This window comes from Brassica napus, chromosome C3, assembly GCF_020379485.1.
Source record: "Brassica napus cultivar Da-Ae chromosome C3, Da-Ae, whole genome shotgun sequence".
Taxonomy (NCBI): Eukaryota; Viridiplantae; Streptophyta; class Magnoliopsida; order Brassicales; family Brassicaceae; genus Brassica; species Brassica napus.
This window is the reverse complement of record NC_063446.1, coordinates 55658741-55671774: the sequence shown is the minus strand read 5'-3', so window position 1 is coordinate 55671774 and position 13034 is coordinate 55658741. Positions and strand designations below refer to the sequence as shown.

The 13034-nt window shown below is 39.0% G+C and overlaps 1 protein-coding gene across 1 annotated transcript; it reads left to right on the top strand.

Moving 5' to 3' along the window:
* The first annotated feature begins 9037 nt into the window (after positions 1 to 9037).
* Positions 9038 to 11434, top strand: LOC111213997. The gene is made up of 3 exons (XM_048750851.1): positions 9038 to 10257; positions 10332 to 10544; positions 10886 to 11434. The coding sequence occupies exons 2-3, from the start codon at positions 10368 to 10370 to the stop codon at positions 11102 to 11104; spliced, it is 396 nt and encodes a 131-aa protein (XP_048606808.1). The 5' UTR covers positions 9038 to 10257; positions 10332 to 10367; the 3' UTR covers positions 11105 to 11434.
* Positions 11435 to 13034: the final 1600 nt, after the last annotated feature.

Sequence of the window (13034 nt, the reverse complement as noted above, 5' to 3'; positions counted from 1 at the left end):
ATATATAAGATAGGGTTCAAGAATCTTCTCAAGGTGAGAGAGATGAAGCCTTCTCCCTTTCAAGGTAGCAAATCTTCAAGTACAAAAGTCTCCAATGGTTTCTTATGTAAAAACTAGCGTAAAAAAATATAGAAAAACAGAAAAATAAGTTATATAAACGCCACAGGCGGCTGGGAGAAAAAGATGGGATAATTAGGGAAAATCCAGAAATATTTGGAAACTTCCTTAAAAATCTCTGCCGCTGGAACAGGCACTTCGAGTGCTCCGCTCGACTGTTCTGCGTGAAAATCACCAAATTGCACTGTTTCTCTCCTCTTTTCCTCCAACTGGTCTATCTCCCATCCAATGCAACTCTAGACCTGTAATGACTCGAAAAGGACTAGGAAGACTCGATAAAGACTTGAAAACCAATTGAAAAGCATATATACAAGATGTCTAAAACGCCATATATCAAACTGTCCAAGGGTTCCCCACACCTTGGCAGTTCCAAGCTACAACTTTTAAGGAAGAGGAGATTTGGATTCCGAAAATCCATTCCTTTAGCCTTTCCTGGTATTCTTGCAGTAGGAGGACGACCACGGGAATGCTTGGTTTAGGAGCCTTAGCGCTTGGTCCCGTGGCAGATGGTTTTGTCTTCGTACGGTTCATCTCATTGCGAGGGATGGTTCTGGTAGATCTTTTACAGGGAGATGGTGCAGCTTTAGTGGTTCTTCTTTTACGCACACCAGCTCCTTGTACACTCAAAGAGGACACTGTAACTCTCCTTCCAAGGGGCCTCACTAGTCATCTTCTTGAGGACGGTTCCGAAGTTTCAGTTTGAGCAGGCAGAGGTTGAGAATCTGTAATCGGTCCTAGTCTCTCCAGAGCAGATACTCTCTCTGGAGTGCTTTCCATTCGGGTTTCAGCTGGGGGAACTGATCGTTGGGATTCTATGTTTTCTCTTACCAGTTGAGCAGCCGCTTCTTCGAATTCTCCCTGTTGGTCAGCCTGTCTGATACATTCTTTTCGAGCAGCGCTTTCTGAGGGATCAACACAATTGGAGTATTGGACCATGACATCCCTAATTTCCTCCATTGCTATGTTTAGAGCAGCAGCATGCAGTGAAGTATGGAGGGAGGGGAAGGCTCATTTGTAAGGCTCTGGTGAGCAAGGACTTTTGAGGATGCTGAATGCTCAGATGGTAGTGAGTTGGGGCGTCGAACAAGCCCCTGGTTTGGTTTCTCCACCCATAGGGGGCGGAAAGTTTGGAGTGGAGTCTGATTCTTTCTGTCATCATTTGTACGTCGATACTCTCTAGAGTGGTACGAGTTAGAGCTGTACTCCCTGTAGTTGTTTTGCCTTGATTTGTATCGGTCTTGGAATCTATCAGTAACGGTTCTCTCCATTGAAGGAGGATTATTGATTCGAAGAGCCGAGGAGCGGTTGTCGTCGTTTCTTGAAGAAGCTCTAGCCGGTCTAGCTCCATAAGCTCCTCTCGCATGGTAGAGGGTATGTCTTGGTGGAGAGGGGTGATGTCTTTCGCGCCTGCCCTCCCTCTGAGATGGGAAGACTCTGTCCTCTCTTGACGATGAATGGCGGGCATAAGAGGATTCTTGTTGTGCTTGTGAGCTAGGAGCTTGAGTTTTAGTCTCCTCAGGCTTATCTGGACAGTCTTCTCTACTGTGTCACATACTGGAGCAGTAGCTACAATGATACTCAAGCTTTTAATACACCAGTGTAGCCTCTACTTCTGACCATTATCAAATTCCAGGGTAGTCTTCTTTATAAAGGGCTGGAGTCCATTGATGAAAACTCTCATCTTTGCAGTCGTGGAGGTGATTTCCGTCGACTCCCAAGTTCCTATATCCCTTGCAATGCACATAAAAGTCGCCTCTGACCACAGATGGAGAGGGACGCCTTGGACCTGAATCCAAAACGGTATTTGGCTAGGAAAACTTGGAGATAAAGTCGGCTCCCAACGTTGGAGAATTATCATCCAGCGGGCAAAGTGATAGGGTTGATTGTCAAGAATTTTCGGGAGGTCTTTATCAGAAGCAAATTGGAACTGGAAGCAACCCTGCCCCAGATCTGCTCCAATAGGGCGTAAATCACACTTCCAAGGATCAGAGAGGAAAGGAATGAGGGACCACATTCTTTGAACTTTAGGGTTTGTCATTCTTCCAACCAGCGTGAAGGAGTGTTTTCTGATGAGTTCAGAGCTGTCAAAGGAAGGAACTCTAACTTGAGCGGTGCGAGGGGGAGGGGTGGGTTCAGCAGGGGCCTTGCCCATTTCCACATAGAATAGTCGTCGATGCATCTGGCGCTTAGGGGCGCTTTCAGAGAGGTTCAGATCGGTTGAGTTTATTTGGTGGAAAACTACAGAGGTTCTTCTTACTTGAGTAAGAGAAGGTTGGAGGATTGTTCTTTTAGTGAAGTTCTTCACAGCTAGTGAGGCTGGAGAGGTTGAAAGGTTCTTCTACGGCGGTACTTGTCATAGTTCTGGCGCAGGAGGAGGAGGAGACGGTCCCGCCGACCACGGGTCGGAGGAAGAATCCGGTGTGTAAAACGTTGAGTCTTGTAATTATCTAACAGATATACCCAAAAGGGGGAATAATTTGAAATGAGAATCTATTATTCTGTGGGTAAAGAGCTGTCGGGAGGGGTGGGAACAAATAATCGTAAGGTAACAGACTTGTCTTGGAGAAGGTGCATGGGAGCTTTTTTTTTAATCTGGAAATTTCATGTTATAAAGATTTACATTCATTTTACTTTTCTAATACTATACTATATAGTATTTCTATTGAAAATTATTTTCAAAAGGTATAATAGACTCAAAAGTTCAGAAGAATTCAAGTAACATGGTTGTATTGTGGGAACTGGAATTCACACCGTCGAGTTTTTGTTAATCGGAGGAAAGCCAAGTTAACCTAGCCTTCCCTGAAGGTCTCGGTTATCTGTTGGGCCATGCACAACACAATCAATATGAAAGATTCAAAAGTAGTAAATCGTAAAAGAGCGAAAAGAGAACAAAGAGGTCTTATTTTCGAATTCGCGTTTGAGCGTGAACAACAAGTGAGATCCTAGGCCACGAGAGCTGTCGGTATGTTCGCTAGTCTAGCCACCTAAGTTCTAACCTAGTCGAGTCGCAGCTCGATAGTAAAAACGGAAAAAATACCTAAATTGCTCTAAATATTAAGTTTACTCTTAGAATGCTCTTTTTTATGCTCTTCGTCCTAGGTGGGCCGTTGTCCGCAATTCGGACCCTCTTTGGGCCGTATCGAGACTTTAGCGTTTTTATGATTTTACTCGCGAAGTAGCCGTTGGTATAGGCATGGTTCTTCCAACGGAACCCTGTTTCTTCGCATAGCCAAGGCAGTTGGTGTTAAGTTAACTGTAACCTGCTCCACTACGGAGAATAGGAAACTGTTCGAGAGACATAACCTTCCCAACTTCCCGAATACTTTCGACGATGTTTTGTAGGCGGAACATTGGTGTCGTATCCACGGACCCGAAGACTGAGTTACGGAAACTTCGGACGAAGATGCACGGTTATGGGATGGGACCGGGTTCGGAATGGTCCACGGAGAATTGGCCGCGGTCGCCGGGCGAGCCGATCCGCGGCACGATCGAGCGAGCCGACCGGCAACATGGCCGTGCTCGCCGGGCGAGCTGGCCGGTGTCACGGCCGAGCTCGCCGGCGACTCGACTGGCAACGCGGCCGTGCTCGCCGGGCGAGCTGGCCCGTGTCACGGCCGTGCTCGCCGGGTGAGCTGCCCCGTGTCGCGGCCGAGCTCGCCGGGCGATCCGTTTTGGCTGTTCGTTTTCTCGGCTTTTGAAGTATTGACCGAGATTCGGTTTTTCTAAGGACTTTCGGACATCGATTCCGTCGTGACTGATTTTGACCCCAACAGTTAGCCCCCAGCTAGCTAGGATCCGTGGACCTGGGTGTTAGGTCCTAGCTTGCTGTATGGTCTGTTCTAGGTGGAATTTAGACGTAATCGTTTGTCGAAAGATCGAAGGTGAATAGTAAAAAAGAAAAAAATTGTATAAGTAAGGGAAGTAAGTTTTTCAAATTCTTTACTCACTTCTTCCCTTAAGAAAAGATTTCTCCAAGATAGGAATTTTTTCTCCAAGATCTCTCTTTGCTCAAAGAAAATGTCTTCAAGAAAAGGATCTTCAAAGAGGAATTCTTCCTCACACTCATCTTCGGGTGACTCTTCTGCCAATGAGGTGATCGCCCCAAAAGAAGAGTTCGAAGTTGAGGAAGAAGCAAAGGATGCGTACTACAAAGCTCTTTGCGGCTCGCCCCGCCTTCGCAAGACATTCCGATTCCTAAGAGGCCCGTGAGGTCGCCAAACGCACCCCTTTTACCGAGCATGGTCTCTTCCGACTACCTCACGACTCTCAGGGACTTTTACCAGATCCCAAGTGGAGTCGTATTTTGGATCCCGAATGGCAACGATAGTGCGAAGAACCCTCCGGAAGGTTTCTTTACTTGCTACGAGGCCTTCCTGGTGTATTGCCGTATGTGGTTTCCGATCCCTGGTACCATCGTCCGCGCGCTTCGCCCCTTTGGGCTTTCGATAGCCAGCTAAGCGTTTCGGGCTTGCAGCATTGGCTTGGCGTGTTGATCTTGAGTTATGAGCTAGGAATGGACCTTAACCCTGGCGACTTCGAGGGATTTTGGTTTACGAGAGGAACGGGGATCGATGGCTCATACCACATGGCGCCAAAGAAGGGTATGGCTATAATTCAGGGGCACACTTTGTGGGAACCAAAATTCGCACCGTCGATTTCCGTTTAAATTAGGAAAGTAGGAGAACCCTAGTTTCCCAGAGGTCCCGGATATCTGCTAATACCACATGCTAAGCAATCAGAACACGAGATAACAACGATAAATTATATGAAATCGTAAAAAGAGAGCAAAGAGAAGTCTTATTCCGAATTTGCGTATGAGCGTTTTCAACAAGGTATATGCCTGGGCTCGAGAGCTGTCGGAGAGATTCCTAGTTCTAACAACCCTAAGACGGCTAAACCTAATTGAGTCGCAGCTCGAGTAACAAAAACGGAAAGTTGCCTAATTGCCTTAAGTGCTAAGTTTGCTCTGAAAAAATCCCTCTTTGTGCCTCTCGCCTAGGACTCCTTATATACTGGCTCCAAGGTCGGTTTACGCTTTTCCTCTTCTGCCCTTAAGCCGCCATAGCATAGAGATGGAGATATTCCATTTTTTTCCGATCTTCGTAATTATCTTCAAAATTTCGTATTTATCCGCGGAAACTTGACATTTATCTTTCCTCGCAAACCAAGCGTAAACCGTCATGCGGCTTACGGGCTGTTGGTTAAGAAATCATAAGTTGGGCTTCGAGTCATGTCTTAGGTCCCTTTGGGCCGTCTTCTGACTCGAAGCATTTATTATGGCTTCTTTCGATAAAGAACGAACTTTCCGCGGTTTTTACGGTAAAGTTTGATCAATAACTTAGAATGGCGGGGAACGTGAAATGGGTTCGCTACGGTCTTCGGGAGATACCATCGAAGGGTAGATGAGAATGCATGGACTAATGTCGTATCGACGTTTCGGAAGAGCTTCGGCTCGAGGTCGGTCGCTACATAGTGACCGAGCGAACGTTTAGTCGCTACGTAGCGACCGAGCTTCTGTTCAAGCTCGGTCGCTGCGTAGCGACCCTTTTCGAGCTTTTGTCCGATGACTTGCGTTTCCTCCGCAAAGCTTCTCATAAGGAAGAATTTATTTCGAAAGAATATTTGTCGAGGAAGGTTTTTCGTTTTTCTTCTTCGGGAATTTGGACGTTAACTTCGTCGTAACCGTTTTCGACCCCAACAGTTAGCCCCCCAGCTCGTTAGGATCGTGGATTTCTAATGAGATCCCATCGAGCGGTATGGCGAGTTCGGACGAGATTGGTGTATTTGGGCGAAGTTTATTTCAAACTCCTCGGAAGAGAGTTATCGAAAAAGTGTTTATTAAAAAATATAAAATTCTGAGCCCTTACTTCTATAAGTAGTGAGCTCTTGTCATTCATTTGCTTCACACCTTCCCTTCTTCAAACCTTCAAAACCTCTCTAGCTCCAAATCTCTTGTTCTTAACATGTCTTCTTCCCATGGTGACAAGCGAAGTTCCGATGTGGAGATGGGCGAGGCCACCTCTCCGGTGCCGATTCCGACTTCTCCGGTCGAAGCGCCGGCTTGCGTTGCCGACCATCTCTTCTTTCGAGAGAGATTAGTTCGTCGCCAAGCCGAGAAAGAACAGGTTCGAGCCGGCGCCGAGTTACCGTCCTCTTCTGCACTAGCCGTTGCTCCGGGTCGTGGGACCGAGGGTGTAACTCCGCGAGATACGGGAACTCTCGCAGGCTCGGTCATTCTGGATGCTTCGGCTTTACCTGCTGGATCGTCCACGACTCCGATTCTCGTCGAAGATAAGGAGACGGCTGCTGACTCTATGCCTCCTCCTCCGGCCAGGAAAGAGATCGTTCTAGCGCTGCACGCTCCTAGTGTTGTTCCGGTTGCTCAGCCTAAGGGCCGGAAGAGGAAGTTTACCAAGGGCGGTGACGGGGAATCTTCGCAGCATGGAGACTTGAGCATAGCGTCGGGGCTTCGTGGAAAGGTTTGTCGCTCGCTTATTCTCTTGATTGTTACATATTTTTTCTAAAGACAACAGATCCCTAACTTTCTTCTCATTTCGCAGTTCATGTCGTTGATCGGCGGGATGATCAGCGAGTGCGATTCTGAGACTAGTCGTCTCGCCGGGGAGTTGTTGGAGCTGCAGGGTAGATGGTCTGAAACTGAGGCCTTGCTGACGGTTGTCAAGGATTCTCACTCCGTGAAAGTGTCGAAACTCGAGGTCGCGATAGGGGAGCTCGAGAGGGACCTCAGGAAGACGGCGAGTTCACTGCTTAAGGAAAAGAAAGCCAGGAAGGCCAAATTTTCAGAGGTGCGTCATCTTCAGCGTCAGATCGAGGGTGATGCAGGGTTAGCGAGCCGCGGGATTCAAGAGGCAAAGGATGCTCTTCTCTCTGAGTTTCAGGCTCGCTTGGCGAAGATCTCTGCCTTTCTGGGCTTCCTTGAGTGCATCCAGAATAGGGATTTAGCCTTGGTGACGATTGAGGGCGGGATGGCCGTGGTTCAGTCGTTCCAGAGTGAGACTCCTTCGACCTTAGAGGCCGAAGAGGCCAGACTGTCCGGCTGCAAGGGAGATTTGGCAGTCGTGGATGGAGATTTTGCACTACAAAAAAAGATGGATATTGTGACTAATTTTTGTGTCAAAATAGTTTGTCACAATATTGTGACGAATTGTTAACTAACTTGTGACCAAGTTATTACGTTACTAAATGGTAACTGTTTAGTCATAATATTGTGACTTAATTTTAAGTAACAAAATAATGTCACAAATGATGACGAATTAGAGACGAACAACTTGTCATAAATATTGCTATAAATTATGCGAGCAAAATGTTATTAATTTTACGATTTCAATGCCTATAATTATGCCATCAACGTAGCTGTTATGAAAAAGAAAAAAAATCATCTTTATGACTATTTTTAGTTACAATGAAAGCACATGAGTATTTAAAAATATATCATACTCAGAAAAAAAATTCTCTTAATTTCAAAATTAAGCCATTATCTCTATCTTTAACATATAAACATGATTTTCTCTGAAATAGTGACCAAAACTCAATTCTAAACATGCATATAACTTATATAAAATCAGATTTGAAAATTCATATAAAAAATTAAATGTTGACAAGAAAATATAATTCATATAAAAAGTTCATATTTAAACTACAAATTTTCATTGAATGCATGAACTTTTATAGCAAAAAAAAAACAGATTCAATTATACTATGATATAACTAGAATTTCATGCAATAATGATAATCATAACTAAACATATAAAGGCCGTAAAAAAAAACTAAACATATAAAATATTTTTTTAACAATAATAATAATAATATTTACATGTGATGGAATTAAGCAATATAAAAATATATTAATCATGTAAAGAGTGGGTAGAACAATAATAACCTAGCTATTAAACTTAAGCACATAAGTTTGAAAATGATTCTCCAGTTGTGAATGTCGATTCTGTACAAGTCGAGACGTTAACAAATCTACATGGCAAAGCAGAGTACCTTGATGATGTGAATGATAATGATAAATCTGGATCAGATGATGAAGATGGAAATTCAGATATTGAAGTGTCGGAACAGAGCCTGATTAAACTGGTCGTTGTTTGTGTTTTATCTTGATTCAAGACTTATATTTCAGCATTTTATTTTGACTTAAACCCCTATTTAACTTAATATTTTTTGTTATGTTTCATTCTGTTAAACAACGATTCTTTGAAGTGATGAGTTGCAACAAGGGTTATATCGTTAGTTGGACTAATGGATTGCAACGTAACTGTTATCATTTTCAAGAAAATTGGTTCTCGTATACAATCTACTTGGATAGCCATTATAACTCTTCATGCTTATATACTTTGATAAGCTGTTGTTTGAGACATTGATAGTAATTACAGTGAAGGCTTTATGCTTCATAAGCTTGTATTGTTCGATGATTTTTGCTTCCAATCAGACACGAACTGATGCATTTTTGAAGCACCGTTCCTGATCGTGATTGGAGATGACTTGTCGAACTTGTTTTGATAAGAAACATGAGTTCTGAAGCCTCTTCCAATATTTTATCATATTAAAGTAGCCTTTGATATAATATAGAGTTATAGACCAAACTTGTTTACTTTAAATGGAGTTATTTTTAGGTTCACCCTCTGGGTAAAACTCTAGGTTCACCAACTAATATGATTTCGTTATTTCAAATTTGATATCTTTAAAAAAATATATATATTATCAAGTTATATTATGTTTTTAAAATAAAAAGGTAAAAACAAAAAAAAATAATAGTAGTTAAAAAAAATAAAAAATTTTAACATCGTCGGCAAAACACTAAACCATAAATCCTAGATCCTAAACCCTTGGGTAAACTCTAACCCCTTGGGTAAACCATAAACCCTTGAATAAATCCTAAACTCTAAATTAAAGACACTAAAATACTAAACCTCAAACCCTAAATCCTAAATCCTAAATCCTAAACCCTAAACCCCTGAGAGTTTTAGTATTTAGTGTTCATGATTTAGAGTTTAAGGTTTATCCAAAGATTTAGGGTTTATCCAATAGGGTGTAGGGTTTAGTGTTTTATTGAAGATGTTAAAATATATATTTTTTTACATTCTTTTTTTGTAATTACTATTATTTTTTATTTAGTTTTTGCCTTTTTATTTTAAAAACATAATATAACTTGATAATATTTTATATATTTTTTTAAAGATATTATATTTGAAATAACGAAATTCTATTGGTTGGTGAACTTCGATATACAGAGTCTTTAGTACTCATTATTTTCACTAAAAATGTTTGTTACTTTTTGTCGTTATCTATGATTTATTTAAGCTACATATTTTTCTTATTTTCATGAAGTAAATATTTTGTGTTAAATAACCACACGTCTTAAAATTAGATAGTGGGGTTTCTAAATTTTTTAATCAAGCCGCCTTAAATTTTGTTAGTGGAGGCATAAAATTTTCATTATACCGCTTAGTGTTACCAAAAAATTCACGAACCCATTTAAACCCCCAAAAGATTATCTTTCTAGATATCTCTTTTATTTGTTGCTCTCTCGGTCTCTTCGTCGTCGTCCTTATTCCAACGTTTGGTTTGTCTTCCAGTTAAAAAGGTAATTTCTACTTGATTCTGGATTTGGATTTGGAGTTGAATTGCTAAAACGGTATCAAAGTTCTGTATCATGATTTTGCTAACCTTAACGTAACTGTTCGTATCCATCACCACGCTTTTGTAATGAAAACTCACATATTATGGTCTTAGCTTTATTTTAACGCTGAGTAACTGATTTTATGTTTCTTATCTAATTCTGTAATGGTTTTATAATTCATTCATCATCTTTGCTATACTCTTTCTCAGAAAAATTTCAATTGGGATGCTTCGATCAACTATTCAGTTGAAAAGGAGTTTAAGAAACTTGCTGCCTATCCCCTCAAAGGAATGGTAAGTGTTACAAAGAAAGGAGGAGCAAAACCTGACTGGATTTTGTCGGACTATTGGACCACTATGCAAGCTTATTGGGCAACACCGAAAGTCAAAAAAACGAGTGCTAGTGCACGTGCTTCTCGATTGTCTGACCGCAATGGTTTAGGTTCGCATCGACATAGAGCGGGTTTATGTTCCTAAGCCAAAGTTCAAGATGTGCTGGTAAGGTTTATATTTCCATTCTTAGTTTCTGATTACTTGTATTATTTCTTTCCTAATTTTGTAATTGTTTATAGGAAGCAAACAACGAAGACTACGCTTTTATTGCTGTGATGAAGAAAACTCATCAAAGACCTGACGGAACATACGTTGATGAGCGTGCTCGCTTGGTTGCAGAAACTTATGAGAAGCACGTGGAAGAACGTTTCGGACAGCTTGAATCTTCTGGTCTAGATAATGTAACACTTGAGAATCTTGACCAGTGTGAAAGAAATGATATTTATGTAAAGGTAATATTCTAAACTCTTATACTGTTATAATTTTTAAATCATGTTTTGTGATGTTTATTAATACTAAATATATATACTTAGTTACATTTTTGATTATTTCTCTTATTTTTCCTTAATGTGAATCAGTACATAACTGGCTTACATGATTATAAAATAGTGTCAAACTAGTCACTGTTGTTGTGGCTTGTTTCTTTTTGTAGTGCTTTTGTTTTTGTTCTCATGTTTTGTCATTTTGATAATGGTGAGATTGACTATCAGTACATCTTGTAGTATTTATTTATTGTAGTTACAGTTATTGTAGTGCTTTTGTTTTTGTTCTCATGTTTTGTCATTTCTATTAGGCTGTTGGAATGTCTAAACAGGGACGTGTCTTTGGACTTGGAGCATTACACAATAAGGTTTTACCAGCTTGTGATGTTTCGTGGAATGCACGCGAAGCTTCTGAAGAAGTTGAAATGATAACACAAAGATTGCAAGAGGTGGAATCAGAACTAAAACAGAGCCGTGAAGAGAATCTACAGTTTCAGAAGAGACTTAGGAATATGGAGACTCTTGTTTAGTCTATCACAAATCTAAGTGTCTAGACTTGGATCCACCACCAGAAATTTCCACTTTCCATGAAGCGTACGTTCACCCCATGTTTTTAATATCTTTTATTATGTATTTTGTTAAGACTATTTCATGTGATTATCTTTGTGAACCTATCATTGTTATTTGATTTGGATGTTAAGTTTTTTTGGTATATTAATGGTAACGTTTTTAGTGTTTCATCGCATATTATATATAACTAGATTAAGATCCGCGCCTTGCACGGAATAAACATTATATATATAAATTATTTTATATATTATATGTTCTTACATATTATGAAATAATAAATATATATTGAATAATTAAAAGTCAGTAACTATTACATATATAATTAAATTGGTGCGAACGTATAAATCAATTTTATTAATCCAAACATTTTTTTAAAAAATTTTGATAGGATATGTAATTAAATTTAAATGATATTAACATACATAGTATATTTTTAATATTAATGTCTATTTTTTTTTTATGATGCTTTCTACTCATATATTTTTTTATCATGTGTATTTTTAATAGCAAAAACTTTAAATTACTGATAACAAAATTTTCATTGTGGGATTAATAATTTTGGTAATTGATAATTTAAAAAAATTTATCAATGTTAGTTCAAAACTTTTATAAAAAAAAATTATTCAAAGTAAATTTAGAAACTAAAATATTTATTTATTCAATATGGTTTATAGTTTAATTTAGAATGATATATATACATATATATTTTAAATCTTAATGATTAATTAAATTAGACTTTTATTTATATGATTTTGTAATCATTTGTATTTTATCATAACAAAAATTTTAAACCATGGATCTCAAAATTTGAATGTGAGACTTTTAACAGTTTTAGTAATTTATAGTCATTTTTAAAAATTTAAAATATAAAATATACAGAAAAATCTAAATTTTTATAATATGGTTATTGTGTTTTTTTAAAAATTATTTTAATAGTTTTAAATTAAACAAATTTGATAGAAGATACATTTTTTTATCAGATCTTTATTATTCAAAATTATTAATTGTCATATATACTTTACTCACATTAGGCAATTCCGTAATCTTTATTTAAGGAAATAATAAATGACATTAATAATGAATTTATAGTTAGTTTAATAAAAAGCTTATTATATAATTAGATGGACCAACTTATTTCTCTAATAATTCTAAAAATCATCATAGTGATGACATGTGGCTACAAAAAGAAGTTGTAATGTTTCACAAATAATATATAGGAGATATTTATATATTTAAAACTGATGTTGTAATTAAAATCTGTGACTAATTTGCCACTTTCTTTTCGCTCTGTTAGTCATGATATGTAACAAGATTAGTAACAACAAAACGTCACAAATTAAAGGATTTTGTGACATTTTCATTACCATCTTTTGGTAGCTAACTGTGACGAATAAGCGATATAATTTTGGTCAGAATATGTAACTAATGGGTGACACATATTTGGTAACAACTTGTGACGAATCCGTGGCATAACTTTGGTCACGGATTGTAACGTATTTATGACAATTTAATTAGTAACAAATTGTGTCGTTTTTGTGACTTTGACATTTTGTCACAATTGGTGACAAATTTGTTACTGTGGTTAATGGTCACTAAAATTGTGACGATTTTGACACGTAAACTGAATTGTGACCATTTTATTGTGAATTTTTATAATTTGTCACAAATCGGTCACAATAGAAAATTTGTGACGAAAAAAGAATATATTGTGACAAATATTGTGGTAGCAAGATTCATATTTTCTTGTAATGTTGATCTCATCCTAGCTGATATGAAATCCGCGTGCTTTCTTCCGACGTGTTCAGAAGGTCCAGAGGGGAAAGATCTGGTGCTCGGGGAAGGTGGAGGTGATGCGGCTCCAGGCTTGGACAAAGTGACGGGTAAAGAGGG